The following is an 18410-nucleotide window of genomic DNA, read 5'->3' on the forward strand; positions in this document are numbered from 1 at the left end:
ATCTTGGGAGGCGGGGCCGAGGGCTCTTTTCCGCAGCGGTAGGCTGCGTGCTTGCGCAGCACGCACGGCGGGGGTGGGGCTGGCGGCCGGCGGCGGTCGGGCGGCTGAGGCTCGGGGCCTGGTCCCCCAACATCATGGCCAAGACCGTGGCGTATTTCTACGACCCCGATGTGGGCAACTTCCACTACGGTAGGGCACAGAGTTGTGCGGGAGGAGAGGTTTCCCGGGAAGGGCTGCAACTCTAGGGGTGGGAACTGACCAACTCTTTCCTTCCCTATCCCCAGGAGCTGGGCACCCGATGAAGCCCCATCGCCTGGCGTTGACTCATAGCCTAGTCTTGCATTATGGTCTCTATAAGAAGATGATCGTGAGTCCTGACACTTCTGTGGGGGTTTGGGCCTGGGAGCAAGCTGCGGCCTTAGGCTAGGTGGGCTGGATATACCAGGTGCAACCTGCCGCTAGAGGGGGAGCAGGATAGAAGGCACCGTGAACGTTTCCTATATGCATGGCGGTGGTGGTGGTGGTACTGAGTCGGGGGTGTCCCCTTTCGTAATGGGACATACATTTTTGACCTTAGATGGGACTTCCTTTTAACTTGAGGGGAGACCAGCCTCTGGCCTAGGGTTAGGGCGACAGGCTCATCCCTTCACTTCATTTATTTAAGTGTTAGTGAATAGAATCCAGGGTTTCACACGTTAAGTGAGTACTTTGCCACTGAACTACACCTCTAGCCCCTCTTCTTTGTAGAGGGGATAGTGGTTCAGGACCAAGGATGAGGGTCTATTTTCTAATGACATTTCACCCATAATTCCTTCGCCTTCTCCTCCTCCATTTACCTGAAAGGAGCTAGGACAACTCTGCACTCCTTTGTGGTGTGTATGTGTAGAGAATATGGGAATTTACTTTTTTTGTCGTTGTTATTGTTGTTTTGAGACAGGGTTTCTCTGTAGCCCTGGCTTTCCTGGAACTCACTCTATATAGACCAGGCTGGTCTCTGAACTCAGATCGCCTGCCTCTGCCTCCCCAGTGCTGGGATTAAAGGTGTACACCACCACTGCCTGGCAGGAATTTACTTTTTAATATAGAATGTATCTATATGGTTCTGCTCAACTCTCCCATCTCTCATGTAGCAAGCCTGGCCCTTGTGTACCATGAAGGTATTCAACATGTCATTGGTGTGTTTAGGCGCAGGCAGTGGTTTGGGTGTACAGTAGACTGAGGTGGTATTAGTGCAAGTCTGAATCCCCTAAAATTGTCTGTGTCCATTTATCCGTTTTCTAGGAGAGGAAAAAAAGTGTTTCTTGCCCAATTTTCAAATCATTGTTTGAACTTCCACCTCTACCCCCACCGAGGATAATAAATCTTTGGTTTAGGACTTTGGATTTCAGTTAGATTGTCATATATCTCATGGATTTGATCCCATGGTGAAAAACCCAGAGAAGAGACCAGAACCTGAGTTTAAGAGAGGAGATAAGTATAGAGGGAACCAGGACTGAGGAAGCTAGGAACAGGCATGTGGGCCAGGAGAAGTGGGCTGGGAAGATAGAGACTGGGCTGAAGAGAGGAATTAGACGAAATGATCCTCAGGGGTCTTGATAAAAGTAGCTTGCCTGGCTAATAGCATCTCTTCTTCACTAAGGGATGGGGGTAGGGAGATTGTTATATATGTTTTGGACAGTCTCCATGGCTGGGTTCAGTGTAAGTGGTCTCAGCCTGGGGCTGGCATAGTAATGCCTGGGTTTATTGTTAGGTTTTGCATTCAAACTGGGCCTCCCGGCCCCCGACCCCTTCCTGGAATTCTGGAACCAGTAACAAGACCATGTGTCAAATGAACAGTGAAAGGGACTTTTATTCTTGGTCAAGAATATAAATGAGAGATAAACTTTACAACTCTTAGGAATCAAGAGGTTACAGGTATGGGGGTTAGAGTGATGATTCAGTGGGTCAAGGTACCTGGCTCCAAGCCTGGTGACCTCAGTCTGAACTCTGAAACCCACATGGTGAAAGGAGAGAATTGACATCTAAGTTATCCCTGGCTTCACTGTGGCATGCATACCTACCTACCCCCCTCCCCTGCCGCACCCCAGTGAAATAATGTAAATCAATTTTAATTAAAAAAGAATTTGTATAGAGTGAAAAAGGAGGTAAGAGAAATAGACTGATAAAGAAAAGGATTTTTTTTTTTCCCTGAGACTGGGCAGAAAATTTCTGGGAATTCAGGCACTCTTCTCTCTCTTTTTGCTTTCCAGTTGTTACCATGGCAGTTGTTCCCTGTCATGGAATTGGGAGTATCATTCAGTGTTTTGGTGGGATTATAATTAAGTGAGGTCTTGTCTAGTTGGTCACTCTGGTAGCCTTCTTGGGCTGATCCTGTTTGGCTGGCCTCCCTGAGAGGAATTTCTGCCTTATAGGCATCCTGCCTTCAAGGGTAAGATCAGGGTAGTGTAGAAATTCAGCTAGCATCTAGGCAGTGCTCAAGGTAACAACTTCACTTTTGTCTCCATTCTCCAGGTCTTCAAGCCTTACCAGGCCTCCCAGCATGACATGTGCCGCTTCCATTCTGAGGACTACATCGACTTCCTGCAGAGAGTCAGCCCCACCAATATGCAGGGTTTCACCAAGAGCCTTAATGCCTTCAACGTGGGTGATGACTGGTGAGGGAAGCACCTCGAGGCCAGGCTCTTCAATGAGGCCTTGTGGCAGCAGTAGAAGGAGCCTACTAGTCAATAAATTATCATTCACTCATTTGATTGTTCAGTAAATATGCACGCCTTTGAGCCAGCACTCAGGAGGCAGCAGCAGGCAGATCTCTGAGTTTGAGGCCAGCCTGATCTACAGAGTGAGTTCCAGGACAGTCAGGGCTACACAGAGAAACTCTATCTTGGAAAAACAAACAAACAAACAAACAAACAAAATACTTACTAGGCATTTCCTCTATGTAGGCCATGCCCTGTGCTAAGTATGAGGGATACAATGGTGAAGAAAAATGACAAAATTTTAATATTGTACCTTTGCTTAGTAAGTCCTGTGAGGGAATACATGACTGACTGTAAGTGTGTATACTTGCAGAATTATCTAGCTTTAGGATAGGGCTGGTCTTAGCTGAAATAATAAGAGATTGAGTTGAGGTCTGAAAGATGACTGGAGGGTGAGGGGAAGAGATGTGGTGGGTCCTAAGGGGCAGAGGCAAGAAAGCCTATGCTATGGAGTAGACCCTATTTTTGTTAGTTTTTAAAGTAAACAGTTACATTGTAAATCAGTGATTTCCTTCCTATAGTAGATGAAGGTCATTAAAACTAGGGGATGATGTGTCTAGTTTTCAATTAAAAAAAATTTTTTTAATGATACTAGGAATTGAATCCAGTTGTTTATGCATGTTACTTGGGCTTTCTGCTAGCTAAGCTACATCCCTAATCAGACCAGGTTAACACTGAGTTTGTATTGTAGGCAGAAGACTCAGGGTTGGGACTCTAGAGAATGGACAGCAAAAATGAGCCATGAGCTTTACTGATAACTCTGGGGAATGTTAATGAAAAATAATAAGCATAGTAGCTACAGAGTACTTAATACTGTTGGTTTTATTTTCTTATTTATTTACTTGTAAGACAGGAACCTCACTATCCAGACCTGGCTGGTCTAGACCTCATTATGTAGACCAGGCTGGCTTCAAACTCACAGAGATCCACCTGCCTCTCCAATTCTGTGATTAAAGGTGTACACCAACATACCAGTAACATTTTCAGTAACATTTTCAACATTCTTGAAAGTAGAATAGTGACTCTACATACATTCTTTACTCAGCTTCAACACTTAGAAGTAAATGACTAGTTTTTTTTTTCTTTCCAGGTGAGACAGACCTTATTATTTAGTAAATGCTGGCCTTGAACTGGAAATCCTCCTGCTTTAGCCTCCTGAGAGCTGGGGTTCCAGCACATTCTTCCATAACTGGACAATCATAATTCACTTGTATCCCTTCATGTTACATGATTTTAAAGCAAATCCCAGATGTCACATACTTTTATCTGTAAATGTATTTATTATATGTCTCTAAGTGATATTCAAAAAAAATCAATATAACACCTAAAAAGTCAACAGTAATTTTTTAAACTAATTCTTTAATGAAGTATGCAGTCAGTATTTAAGTATGTCCGACACCCCCCCCACTTTGAATTTATTTCTTGAAGAAAGGGAGTTGTTGATCCTTTGTGTTGTTTCCTATAAACTTATTGTTTAATAAGTCCCTACCCCATTATGCGTCATGTCAAGGGTTACAATTACATTTAGTTAATTCTCATAGATAGCAACACTGGGCTGTAATAGTCCTTTACTTGCATCTAAAGTAAAGGGAGGTATGGGTCAATTTGGTAGTTTAACATGAGTCACCTAACTGACGAATGGATGTGGTAGGACTCTGATGCAGAACCCAGGTGTTTTGTTTGTTTTGGGACAAGGTCTTGCCACATGGCCCCAAGCTGGCCTTGAACTTGTGATCCTGAAAAGCTGACTAAAATAGAATCTGCTACAGGCTCCTTCGTGTTAGAATAAGTCTTACTCCAGCTCAGGGCCCAGATTTGTAACCCAATTTCCTAATCTGTTTCACTGAAAGAGCTGGATGACAAGCAGTTGGGGCTGTTGGATAAAGACAAAGTTCCTTAGACTGCTGTGAGTAGCTTTCCCCCTGATGCCCACACCTTACTCCCACAGTATGGGAATCTTCGTGGCTCTCCATTGAGCCTTTTCACAGCCTTCTCAGCCTTTGCTCAGCACTCCCATCACTTTCCCTTTCTTTGAAAAATCTTTTAAAAATTTTACTGTGTTTGTATATATATATATATGTATGTCATGTGTGGGTACCTGAGGAGGCTAGAAGAGGCCACTGAATCCTAGAGGTGGAGTTCCAGGTAGTTGTATGTCTCCTGATGTGGGTGCTGGCAACTGAACTCAGATCCTCTGGTAGAGTAACAAATGCCTTAACAACTGAGTCATCAGACCTTCTCTCTCTCTCTCAAGTCACAGTGCTTGACTTCCCATGAAGCTTTTCTTGACAGTATTGGCTATAGTTCTGTCCTGTACATAGTGTGCTGCTCATTTGGGGTTAGCTTCTTTTTTAAAATCGTTTCTGTTGCTGCTTCTGAGTTCACTTCCTAGATCTGAGAATGCAGAGTCAGGTCTTAATCTGAAATGTTCCAGTGAAATAAGGGAACACTCCCTCTCTTCATTTAGATCCACCAGTTGTTCCATCAAGTGATAGCTATGTTTATCCGTGTTCTGTGTTTCAGATGAGAATCAGGGTTTGCTCCCCCCTTCTGTTTTAAAATTAATTTCAAGTTGCTTCCTGACATGATGGCTAAGCCTATTATACCAGCTGAGAAGGCTGGGGCAGGAGGCTTGCCATAAGTTTGAGGCTAGTCTTGCTACATAGTAAGTTCCAGACCAGCCTGGGTTATTCCATTTGAGGCTCCATCTCAAAGGACAAAAACTGGTTTTAAAATAAGTAATCTAATTTTCACATCTAAATTATATTTTGGGAAAGAAGCAATTCCATCTATAAATCTCTCTTCCCACTTTATCCTTTACCTATTCTGGTGTTTATCTTTTTTGTTTGTTTTGTTTGTTTGTTTGTTTTTTTTGTTTGTTTTCTTTTTTGAGACAGGGTTTCTCTGTCTAGCCCTGAATATAGAACTAGCTCTATAGACCAGACTGGACTGAGAACTCAGAGATTCATCTGCCTCTGCCTTACATGTGCTAGTATGAAAGGCATGTGCCACCATGCCCAGCTATGGTGTTTATCCTTACATTTCAAATTAATAAAATTACTGTTGCTATTTCTACTAATCTGTAATATTTAGATAATACCTACTATGTGCTAAGTACTGTTTTAAATCCTTTGCTGCCATTTTCTCAATAGCAACAACCCCTTATCAAACAGGGTTTACTATAGGCTCTTTTGTACAGATAAGGGTATCAAGATACAGATGGTTAAACATCTTGTCTGCCCAAGAACCTAGAAGCAGTGTGCTTTGCTTGCCAGGTAGGATACAAACTCCCTGCAGTTGAACATTTTTATGATTCCTGTATCATGTTTTGTATGAGGCTTTGCACAAGAGTTGGCCCAAAATCTTTGTTGAACAAATCTGAAGATGGCTCAGATGTGGAGGACGAGAAGGAAGCTTTTAGAGGGCGGTAATTGGAGTTTGAGTGGGGAAGGAGGTGGACAATAGCAAGAGGGGTGTAACCCCACTCTCTTTCCTGCAGCCCAGTGTTTCCCGGGCTCTTTGAGTTCTGCTCCCGTTACACAGGCGCATCTCTTCAAGGAGCAACACAGCTGAACAACAAGGTAATGTAGCTCCTAGTCAGTAGTCCTGGTCCTGTTTCCTGTGGTTCTCTAGATTCAGGACCATATATAACCTTGACATGGAATCTGGCTTCAGTGGTAGGCAGGAAGAAGATTGAATGGGTATTTGTCTTTCAGATCTGTGATATTGCCATCAACTGGGCTGGTGGTCTACACCATGCCAAGAAGTTTGAGGTAAGTCTGCAGTGGGGAAGACTGGCTACCATAGGTTAGGTGGTCAGAATGACTGTTGGGGTAGCTGGGTGGAAGAATTGTTCCTCTGCTTATAAAACTATCTCCCACAGGCCTCTGGTTTCTGCTATGTTAATGACATTGTAATTGGTATCCTGGAGCTGCTCAAGTAAGTACTCCAGGAGGAAAAGGGGAGACTTTGGAGACTGGGATGAAGTCCCTCAGGCCCTGGCCCCAGCCCTGCCCTCCTTCTCCACCGGCTTCTCCAAGTCTGTGATGCTTTTCTCAGATGGCTTCTAGGCCCCACAGGCTAGGCCCCACAGTTTGTCCCCTGCTGCCCGCTCACATTCCAGCTTCCTCTGCATAACCCTTTTCTTTATCTCTGGCCTTTAGGGTGAAGGCCTGGGTTGCCTGGAGGAAACTTGGTGGGATGAGTCTTCAAATGACTCTGCCAGAAGTAGACTCTAAACAATTCCAGAGCTTGTGTTGGGGAGAAGATGGGGAATTCACTCCTTCCCATACCATGGCTTTGTTCTCACACCAGGTACCACCCTCGGGTGCTCTACATTGATATCGACATCCACCATGGTGATGGGGTCCAGGAAGCCTTCTACCTCACTGACCGGGTCATGACTGTGTCATTCCACAAATATGGAAATTACTTCTTTCCTGGAACTGGTAGGGCATAGGATCACTGTGCTTTTTGTACCCCCCTTAGCTTTTTGTGTGTGCTTTGAGACAGGGTCTTGCTCTATAGCCCAGGCTAGCCTTCAACTCAGAATCCTCTATAATCAGCATCCTGAATGATGGGATTACAGGTATGTGCCACTGTACTTGGCTGTCCTTTTTCTTTTTGCCATGACTGACTCCTTAGCCTTCTGTTCTTAAGTATTATGTGCTCTCCTCAGAGAAGCCTTTCTGATCACTCCATTAAGTTAAATAAACAGGTACCAAGCCCTGTCTCTTTTTCTCAAGAGTACTTACTCACTGCTAGTTACATTTATTGTGTTTTTTTGTTCATTCTTTGTCTTAGTCACTATTCTATGTGTGACAAGAAACCACAGCCAAGGCAACTCTTATGAAAGAAAGTATTTAAATGGGGGCTGGCTTACAGTTTCAGAGGTTTAGTCCATTGTCATCATAATGGCTAGCATGGCAGCCTGCAGGCAGGCTGTGCCGCAGTAGTGAAGAGCTACATCCTGACCATAGGCAGAGACACTCTGGACTTGGCTTGGACTTTTGGAATCTCAGAGCCCACCCACCTCCTCCCCTGTGATGTCTCAAACAAGGCTACTTCCTAATCCTTCTCCAGCAGTGCCACTCACTGATGACTAAGCATTCAAATTGCCTACGAGGGTCATTCTTATTCAAACCACTACATTCTCCTTCTTTATCATGTATCCCAAAAGTATGGGCTTGGTGGAATTTCATTAGGTCTATTCATTGCTATATCCCCTATGCCTTCTACACATCTTAGCACACAGTACTTCCTCAGAAATATTTGTTGAAATGAATGTGATGGCATATGCCTGTTTTCCCAGTAGGCAGGCTCAGGTGGGACGGTTGTTTTAAGTTTGAGGCCAGTCTTGGATATATAGCTAGATTCTGTCTCAAAGGGGAAAAAAAAAGGAAAGAAAGAAGGGAGGAAGGAAGGAAGGTGGGGGGTGGGATGACTGGAGAGATGACTCAGCTGTTATGAGCATTTCCTACCCTTGCAGAGGAATCAGGTTCTGTTCCCAGCACCCACATGGCAGCTCACTGTCTGTAACTCCCAATTCCAGGAGATCTGATGCCCTCTTCTGACCTCCATGGACACCAGGCATGAACCAGGCAGGAAGACACATACCTGTAATCCCAGCATTCAGCAGGCTGAGGCAGGGGGGAATGAGAGTTCAAAGCTAGCCTGAGCAACATAGGTTCCTAGCCAGCCTGGGTTATATAGGTGTTACCCTGTATTGAATGAATGCAAGTTGCTGGAGCCTTAGAGAGCATGTGGTAGAGGGCACAGAAGGAACAGTTGTGTTACTGTTTATGACTGCTGGACCCACTTATCTATAGGTGACATGTATGAAGTTGGAGCAGAGAGTGGCCGCTACTATTGTCTCAATGTGCCCTTACGGGATGGCATCGATGACCAGAGTAAGTACTGATGACTTCCCCATGCTCACTTTCCCCCTTTTTCACTTTCATTAACCTCTTCTACCTGGTATTGTCTATTGTTGGGCCAGGTGTCCTTAAGGATGAATGTCCTTCAGAGGGACCATGAACCCCTGGAATTTGTATGCAATATATTATGCGCATCTGTGTTTTTATTTATTTATTAGTTTTTCTGGGAAGAAGTTTGTTAGTGTTCATCATAGCAGGTTGTGATACCTTCCAGAAGTTCAGAACCAATGGTTGGTTCTGTAGTTTTCCCCTTTCCTGGGCTACATGCTCTCTCAAACCCCTTTTTCCTTTTGTTCCCTGTCTCCCCATCTCCTTGGGGTGCCAGGTTGCCCATCTTTGGCCCTCTCCCAGGTTACAAGCACCTCTTCCAGCCAGTCATCAGCCAGGTGGTGGACTTCTACCAACCTACATGCATCGTGCTTCAGGTAACAGTGTTAGCACCTCCCTGGAGGGCTTACCTGGGCTTGAGGAAAGAGATCAGGGAAGAATAAGTTCCCCAAATTGGTGAGGGAGGGACAGTGGTTTTCTGATCTTCCATGTTACCGCAGCATCTGGGTTTTTCTTTTTTTCAGTGTGGAGCTGATTCCCTAGGCTGTGATCGATTAGGCTGTTTTAATCTCAGCATACGAGGACATGGGTGAGAACTGCCTTCCTTCTTGTTCTGTCAGACCCCCGAAAACTCAAGTATCCGGGGTCCCAGGCCAGGTTCGCGGTCACCCCAATCACCAGGCGGATTCGAGAGCTTGCTGCAAACTGCACGAGGCTTTATTGTAATTTAACGAACTAACCCCATGTTAGCTCGGGTCTTTCACCCACCCGCCATGGCGGACGGCTAGAAAAGACGGCTCCTTGGGTCTCCCAAAAGATCTTATAGGGCAGCGTAAGGGGAGTGTCTAGGGGTACGCACAGGCTTACGCACAGGCTCACGATTGGTGTGCTTCCAGGCTTGGAGGGCTTGCCCTGTGTTGGTCAATTATGGCCCATAGGCCCTCCCAGGGTAGTTGCTATGCTCTCTACGTCATTGTCGTGCGCTTGTCCGTAAAGCACACCCAGGGTCGTAAAGCATAGCGCCACCAGCTAACTTCTGATTGGTTCCTTGTCACAAGACAGGCATCTGACCTCTAATTGACTAAGATTCCTTGTCACGAGACAGGCATCTGACCTCTAAGTGACCAAGGCAGGTTTATGGCAAGCACGTGTTCGGCTGTTATGGCTGCCAAAAGGGAAGCCGGTTCCTTCAGTTCTTGTTGTTTTTACTTAAAGTTGTATTTCATCATCATCACTATTAATTATTATGCGTGTATGTGTACATCCTTGACCATACATAAATACACATACAAACAAAACATAACAAAAGTCCAATGAAGGAAAAATAACAAGACAAGGTAATAACAGGGAATCTACTTTTTGATTATACTTTTTTTTTTTTTTTTAAGATCTCGATGTGTGGCATGGGCTGACTTTGAACTTGTGATCTTTCTGTCTTAGCCTCCTAAATTACAAGCTCAGGTCACCACACCTGGCTTGGGAATTTACTATAGGCAGCATGCTTTGGGAAGGGTTTTCTGAAAGGGTCAAATGAGAGCTGAGACCTGGAGACTAAGAGGATGAGCCATAAAAGAAAAACAGAGAATCCTGCTCCAAGCAGTGAGAAGGGCTAGTGGAAAGCCCTAAGATGAAAAGGAGCTGCTGTCTTGATGAGGAAATAAAAGCAGTGAGGTCAGAACACAGGGAAGTGCTGAAAGCTGGCCAGATTGAGTTTGTGCAGAACTATTAGACCCTATCATTCCATGGGTGGTGGAAAACTGTGGAAGGAGTTTAAACAGGGAAGTGACATGGACCGGTGAGTTTGAAGGTGATTGATTGTTCTGACTGCTAAATGGAAAAAAGTTTTGGGGTGAGAATTGGGGCACAGGACGGTAGTGAGAAGCCAGTTAGGAAGCCATTAACATTGTTTAGACAGGGGATGTGGTGACGGAGAGAAGTAGGGGGTTTGAAAATGTATGCTGAAGACTAGAATGGACAGTCTGGCTGAGACACTGATGAGAGTAGTTGAATAGCAGGTAAGGTGCCAGGCAGAGTAGTAAGCAAGACTGAGCATGTGCTTTACTTTAAAATATTTATTGAGACGCAAAATATTAAAGCATACTAATGTTTTTAAAGAACTTTTTTTACTTGTTTATTCATTCGTGTGTGTGTGTGTGTGTGTGTGTGTGTGTGTGTGTGTGTGTGTGTGTGTGCACGAGCACCAGAAGTGTGCATTGGATCTCCTGGAACTAGAGTTACAGGTGATTGTGGGCTGCCCAGTGTATGTTCTGGGAACTGAAACTCTGGTCCTCAGGAAGAGCGGTAAACACACTTAACTGCTGCATCAACTCTCCAGCCCCTAGAGTACACTAATCTTGAACATACAGCTCAGAGGCAGAAGGACATCTGGTGGGGGCAGGGTAAATAACACAGGCATGAAGACTTGAATTTGATCCCTAGAATCCTTGTAAGAATGTCAGGCCCAGTGGCATGCATTTATGATTCATAATCCCAGCCCCAGTGAGGTAGACAGGAAGATTCATAGGGCTTTTTAGCTTACTTGGAAGTTCCAGGCAAAAAAAAAAAGGTGGTTAGTACCTTTAGAACAACACTTGAGGATGCCTTCTAGCCCCAGTGTACATGTGTACACACACATGCACACACATCCCCAACACACACATGCAGGTGTCAATACATGTATTGACATACACATGAAGACTCACACACACACATCTACACAAGCAGTCACACACAAAAGAATGCCACTGTGAATTCTACTACCTGGAACAACATAGAGAACATGTATTTGTCAGTCTCTGCCCAACATTTCAGGTGATACCTGGGGTCACATGTCTTGGATTCACCCAGTCCTCTGATTGCTTCCAACAGGGAATGTGTTGAATATGTCAAGAGCTTTAATATCCCGCTCCTGGTGCTGGGTGGTGGTGGCTACACTGTCCGAAATGTTGCCCGGTGCTGGTGAGTACTCTATTCTCCTTTGTGGTTCACTGTGGATTCTGAAATTGGAGGGATGGTCAGACCAACCCCCTCTGCTTGCTTGTTCCAGGACATACGAGACGTCTCTGCTGGTAGAAGAGGCCATTAGTGAGGAACTTCCCTATAGTGGTAAGGTGTACCTCGTGATGCCCCACAAGGGGGACCCTTCGCACCAATCCCCAGAATAACCTTGTTTGAAGGCAAATTGGAAATGGCACATTCTGGGAGCTCTTCAGACTAAACCCCTAGGCTCAGAGCAGAGCAAATAACTTTTATATTTGGGAACTAGGATGGGGAGAGGAGATGGGAGATGGGTCTTACCTTTTTGTATCTCATCTATACTTCTGGTTCATCCCTCTCCCAATCCCTTCCCATCTCTAAAGAATACTTCGAGTACTTTGCTCCGGACTTCACGCTTCATCCAGATGTCAGCACCCGAATCGAAAATCAGAACTCACGCCAGGTTAGCAGCTTGGAGAAGCTGGACACAGCGATGAGAAGAGGACTCAGGAGAGGTCCGGGAGGTGGGAAGTAGGAGAAGGAAGTTTAGGCTGTCACTGTTGGTTTTACTATCTTGGGGCAGCCTGGGATAAAGTAGGGACACTTATCAACTGGGGATCTGAAACTGAAATACTACTTAAAACCAGGGCAGTCAGGGTAGAAGGTAGAGAGAAGGGTATGTACTCTGGGAATCACCCAGGAGCTGCTGACTTTTCTTTCCTCTCAACTAGTATCTGGACCAGATTCGCCAGACAATCTTTGAAAACTTGAAGATGCTAAACCATGCACCTAGTGTCCAGATTCATGATGTCCCTGCAGACCTCCTGACATATGACAGGACTGATGAGGCTGATGCAGAAGAGCGAGGTCCTGAGGAGAACTACAGCAGGTCTGGGCAGGGGCTTGAGAGCAAGTGGTTCCTCAGGTTTACAGAGGAGGTTTCTCAGTGGACTAGTTAGTTCATCTGGCCCTGGCTTATCTCCTTTAGGCTGCAAGTTTTCTACCTTTTTGACACTTTCAATAAAAAAACAACATATTGAAAATATTTTAAATAGCATCAAAATAGGTTGTTTTTACACAGTCCCAGAATCATCACATGAAAGGAACCACTATTAATGGTTTGACTTATGTCTGTTTTAGATCATTTTCTGTACTTTATAAGAATACTTCTACATGCACATGGAAACATTCAGAATTTTATATATGTAGTTTTTTTTCCCTTGATGCTTTTTTGTTGTTCCTTTTTGAGACAGGGTTTTTACTGTGTAGACCAGGCTGGTCTCGAAACCGGAGATCCTCCTGCCTCTGCCTTTTGAGTACTGGGATTAGAGGCATGCGCCACCATGCCTGGGTCTTCCCTGATGCTTTTGAGATTGTGTTTCACTATCATAGCCCAAGCTGGCCTTGAGTTTGTAATAATTCCCTGCCTCAGCTTCCTAAATGCTAGGTTAAAGGCATGTACTGCCCTACCCAGTTTGTTTATACTTGTTTTGTTAATATAAAAAAAGTATTCACTATATGTTGCTCTCTGGCTTACGTTTGTCTGTTTTTTCTTTTAAAAAGGTATTTTCCTGTCAGTATGTGATTCAGTTCTGTGTTTTCTCAGTTGTATCATCATTATGTGGGGATAGCATAATGGAATCACTTAGTAGCACTCATGGATATTTATATTATCCCTACTCTACTCCACCTCCTTTTCTGTGGCTATTAAAGTAGTAAATATGGCACTGAGTCCCCATAGGATACCTCTTTGCATGCTTGTTTGAGGGGTCTGATTTTCAGAATTGTCGATATTAGGGCAAAGGCCGTATGTAGTAAAACTTTTTATATTTGCTGCCAAATTGCCTTCCAGAAAGTCTTCAGTGGTTTATGCTGTTTTTTTAAAAAATTCATTTTAGATTCATTTATTTTATGTGTACAGTGTTTCACCTGCATGTATTTATGTGAACTGCTGTGTACTGGTGCCTGCTAAGATCAGAAGAGGCTGTCAGATCCCCTGAAACTGGCGTTCAGGGTGGTTGTGAGCTGCCATGTGGGTGCCGGGAAGGGAACCTGGGTCCTTTGCAGTGACAGGAGTACTCATAACTGCTGAGCCATCTCTCTAGCTCCCTCTTTACATTCTTTCCAGCGTTTTACTCAGTCAGTCCTTCTGAGCACTGAGCCAGACAGGTCACTGAACCAGACAGGTCACTGCCCACATTCTGTGTTATAGGGGTTCAGCTGTCTTCTCCAGGTTTGAGACTTCTATTGAGTGAGGTGTGTATGTAAATAATCTTTATCTTTCTTAGATCTATGTTGCAATATTTGTAGCTAGAATGAAATAGGAAGGGGAAAGGTTTTTTTTTTTTTTTTTTCTGTTTGTTAATCCTTGAAGAAATTTCTGGAAAATGAAGAGAAAGGACAACAGAACCCAGAAGGGCTGGAGAGAGGTGGGGGAGGCTTAGTGGGAAACAGATCTCCTTATAGGACTGAGACCACCTGAGTTGATGTTGACTCTGATGCAGATGTAAATGGCTCTCTCTGGATTTGGTCTTGACCACTTTGGCCCTTGAACTTCTCCAGTCACCATCCCCCACGGGTAACTCCTTTCTCCCTGGCTTGGGTAAGGAAGTATCAATCATCTGGCTCAAGCACCTTCCAGCTGTCGTCTCCTTGCATCTCCCGGTCTCTAAAGCCTGACTTCCAGAAACTCATTTTCACTGTCTTTAGTTGTTCAGCAACACCCTTTTGTCTAGGTTTGCCATTTTCTTCTGTAGTCACATGCTCACACCTGGTTCTCACCCCTCTGCATTATTCAGCCTTCTGAACAGCCAGCAGGAACTCCTTCCTGATTCTAAGCCTGACTTCCAGAAACTCATTTTCACTGTCTTTAGTTGTTCAGCAACACCCTTTTGTCTAGGTTTGCCATTTTCTTCTGTAGTCACATGCTCACACCTGGTTCTCACCCCTCTGCATTATTCAGCCTTCTGAACAGCCAGCAGGAACTCCTTCCTGATTCTAAGCCTTACCTCACTGTCAGGCCACCTGCTGCCATAGCTTCTGCTGACATATGACTTGCAGAGTGGCCACAGTGAGTTCTGGCTTCACATTAAGTACTTCATGTTGTCATTCTATTGCCATCAGACACCCTAAGAGGAGGCTCTTATCCTCAGATGACCAGAGGAGGAATCCGAGGCTCAGAGAGATTAAGTAACTTTTCTTAGGGCTCTGCAGCTAATATCAGGGATGAGACTCAATCCTACATTTAGAGGTGATAGAGATGGGCTTCCTGAGTAGACAAGATCTTGCCTGCCTTAGTTCCTTAGCTTGTCTTCAGTGACCTGCTTAATTCTCTCTTTCAGACAGTTTTTTAAAAAGAAGGAAGCTGGTGTTGAGTGCTTACTAAGCCCTGTGTTGCTATCACTTCCCTTCTCTCGGTAGTTTTAACATCATGTCAGTCTCCGCTCATACCTTTCCCTGTGCTAATCTCGCTCCAAACCTTTCCCTGTGCCAGTCTCCCCCAAACCTTTCCCTGTGCTAGTCTCGCTCCAAACCTTTCCCTGTGCTAGTCTCCCCCTAAACCTTTCCCTGTGCTAGTCTCGCTCCAAACCTTTCCCTGTGCTAGTCTCCCCCCAAACCTTTCCCTGTGCTAGTCTCCCCCCAAACCTTTCCCTGTGCTAGTCTCCCCCCAAACCTTTCCCTGTGCTAGTCTCCCCCCCAAACTTTTCCTTCTGCTTGAACTTAGAAGCAACAGCTTGAAGACTCCTGCACACAGATCCCTTACCTCATCTCCTGAAACTACTTTTGTCTGCCCACATAATCCCCAACAGTCCTGGCCTCCTTGTCATTCTGGAATAGCTCAGTTTCCTTTGCTCTTGTGATTTCTGTACTTGGTTTTCTTGTGGCTTGATGCAACCTTCCTGAGATCTTTGCCTGGCCAGCTTCTTCACAAAATTCAGGTCTTTCATTCTCAGAACAGTCTCTCCTTACAATTGTAGATAAAAGGTCATCCACCTTCTTGTTCATCAGACTCATAGTGTAGAATACTCCACCTTTTGAAATTATTGTATTCATGCATTTGCTTTGTTATTGCTGGTCTCATGAGGTAAGCTTTGAGACATTGTATGAAAACTTTGTCTGGATGATTCTCTGCTGTTTTGCTAAGGCCTACAACACTACCTAGCACACAGAAGTCTCCATTTATTGGATACTTGGATTTCAGTAAGTCCCTGTCAGCAAAAGGAGAAGAACTGGCTTTTGAGAAGACTAACAGAGAATTGGCTCTGAGGAGGGTGCTGGGAGGAGTCTGGAACTTCAAGAGTGGGTTCCTAATCTCTTGTCCCTTGCTTTGCAGGCCAGAGGCACCAAATGAATTCTATGACGGAGACCATGACAATGACAAAGAAAGTGATGTGGAGATTTAAGAACAGCATGGATGTTGTGTCCCCAGGAACTCTTTTTCATCCCTTGGGTGGGAAGGAAAGTATGGGTCACCCAGTCCTGAACTGGGTACCCCCAGTGCTTTTACGAACTCTGGTGAAGGGTTTGGAAACCACATGTGGTTTTAGAATCATCTACCCCCTTTCCTCAAACTCTCATAGCCTGATGGTCCCTATTAGGGATGAGACAAGGACAAAGGTCTCTGGAACATGATGGGTAATGAGCCCCTCTGGTCCTGTACTTGTTCCCTCCCTGCTTCTAACTCAGAGACTTTTAGGGATGAGATTTTTGACAGTACTAGAGTCACCTCTGATTTCTTCCTGGGTTCTTCTACTGCAGTTCTTGCTTCTATGGCAGGTGAACAGTGAAGGGGAGGAAGGAGGGCCTGGCTCTCTGAAACCTTCACTGAAGATGAAGTAGGGGGAGGATGTGAAGATGTCCTGCTCTAACTGGCGTTATGTCCATTTGACCACTGTTTTTAATCTAATAAACCAATTGGTATTTTTTTGTACCTTTCTTGGAATTTTAATTTTTGTTAGCTCCCTGTGTATGATGGGGAAGGAAATAGAGATTTGATGATGTGCATAATAAAGTTGTTAATGTTCGTTCAGTACTTTATGTTAGGCCCTGTGTGTGCATTCTCCATGGATGCTTTTATTCAAATGGGGAATTAATAGAACATTTCTGCTGAAGAGTTAGATTAACCTAGGCAGATTACTGGCCTGAGAAGGTATAAAAGATGGCTTTAGGTATGTGAGCATGGTGTTTGAGATGAGGACGTTAGGTGGCAAAGATATCCTGACAGAAGCACACTGAGTGCTCAGCTGTGCTGGATCCTGTATGCACTACAAACACAGACCCTTTTCTGGAAGACTTTACAATCAGGGGCATGGTGAATGTAGGTGTTGACAGTGGTGCAAGATGGGCCCCTCATGCTATCTTTTTCACTTTAGTTTAGGAGTAAGTAGCATTGAAATTCTTCTGGACAGCCTGCAGGAGAGCTGGACACCTCTGTGCAACTTCTAATCCAGCATGGGAAGGTTGGAAACATAGAGGAGGTGAAGGCTGTATTTAGGAGACAGCAAAGTTAGTAGAGACCCTGGTATTACATCTAAGATCTGGAGATTTCAAAAAGTTACTGAACCTGTCGTTAGGTGTGGCTCCTGCACCACCAGCAAGTCAAATTATCAGCCAAAAGCCTGGAGATTTAAATGAAAGACAAGATGTCTAGTCGTTTGTGCTAAGAGAATGTGTGTGTGTGTCTCTTTATTACAGGGAGGGAACAGCCTTATATACAGATGTACAGCACAGTGGAAGAACCCAAGGTGTAAGAGCTCATGTTTTCCCAGGTGTGGTTGATGCCAGTAGGGCAAGGCCAGGACTAGAAAACAGGATGTACCTGTGGTTATTGGCTGACAAGCAACTCACAGAGACCCCATGGGGGCTGGGGCCCAACACTCGGGAATATACACTTGAAATCCTTTTCTTTACTCTTAAGGGGTAGTCAGTCCCTCTCTAAAGATGCCATGTCAGGTAGATATAGCCAGGAGAATGAGAGAGATCATGTAAAGACCATAACCAGAGAACTCATGCAGGCACGTTTGGTTTATGCCTGTGGGGGAATCTTGGTTAAAAATATGGTGTGGCTGTCAGATTAATCTGTGTGTAAATTTTCTATCAATTATGTTACAAGTCACTTCAATGTCCAGAGTGCAAATTTCTTAAATGGTGATACCAGTAGAGTCTATCATGAAATTGTGAGGAATCAGTGAGGAAAGATGTTATGTTTAACATATAACCTGTCCTATAGTTTGTGCTGGGTATGTAGTAACTATTTAATTGCTGCTTAGGCTATTGGCAATAATTAGTCTGTCTACATAAACAACTAGAAAGCTAATCTAGGATTCAATGCTGAGTATTGTAACTCCATAGCTGGTCTAGATTGGCGCTGGCTTGAACTCAGTTCTTGGCACATAGTTTCTATATCAAGTAACTCATTTTTTACATTATTTTTTAATGCACTTACTGCTTGGTGTCATATACATACAAGTTGCATTATCCCACAAAACTTAGCCTTAAATTTTCAACCAAAATAACAGTGTTCCTACGATAAGAGTCTTGGTTCAGACAATGAAATTCGGCCTGGGGTGTGAGGTGGTCTAGCTCTGCGTGGGAGCCCAAAGGCTTCCTCTGTTCCAACCGCCAGGGGGCAGCACTCCCCGCTGCGGTGTGGAAGAGCAGCACCGCCCACTCTCCGTCCCCCCCTCCACGTGGG

At 44.6% G+C, this 18410-nt stretch overlaps 1 protein-coding gene across 1 annotated transcript; it reads left to right on the top strand.

The window, feature by feature from the left end:
• The first annotated feature begins 28 nt into the window (after window positions 1-28).
• On the top strand, window positions 29-16664 carry Hdac3 (histone deacetylase 3). The gene is made up of 15 exons (XM_027398050.2): window positions 29-189; window positions 285-367; window positions 2512-2654; window positions 6256-6337; window positions 6473-6529; window positions 6640-6695; window positions 7071-7204; window positions 8585-8665; window positions 9044-9117; window positions 9265-9329; window positions 11609-11698; window positions 11787-11845; window positions 12100-12179; window positions 12448-12605; window positions 16050-16664. The coding sequence occupies exons 1-15, from the start codon at window positions 135-137 to the stop codon at window positions 16117-16119; spliced, it is 1287 nt and encodes a 428-aa protein (XP_027253851.1). The 5' UTR covers window positions 29-134; the 3' UTR covers window positions 16120-16664.
• Window positions 16665-18410: the final 1746 nt, after the last annotated feature.

The sequence above is a fragment of the Cricetulus griseus genome, chromosome 2 (assembly GCF_003668045.3).
Source record: "Cricetulus griseus strain 17A/GY chromosome 2, alternate assembly CriGri-PICRH-1.0, whole genome shotgun sequence".
NCBI lineage: Eukaryota > Metazoa > Chordata > Mammalia > Rodentia > Cricetidae > Cricetulus > Cricetulus griseus.

Excerpts from the sequence above, each read along its gene's own strand:
- Hdac3 (XM_027398050.2), top strand. The coding sequence starts at position 135 with ATGGCCAAGACCGTGGCGTATTTCTACGACCCCGATGTGGGCAACTTC. Across the intron at positions 2,655-6,255 it reads TTCAACGTGGGTGATGACTG|CCCAGTGTTTCCCGGGCTCT; the intron begins GTGAGGGAAGCA and ends TCTTTCCTGCAG. Across the intron at positions 6,696-7,070 it reads GGTATCCTGGAGCTGCTCAA|GTACCACCCTCGGGTGCTCT; the intron begins GTAAGTACTCCA and ends TTCTCACACCAG.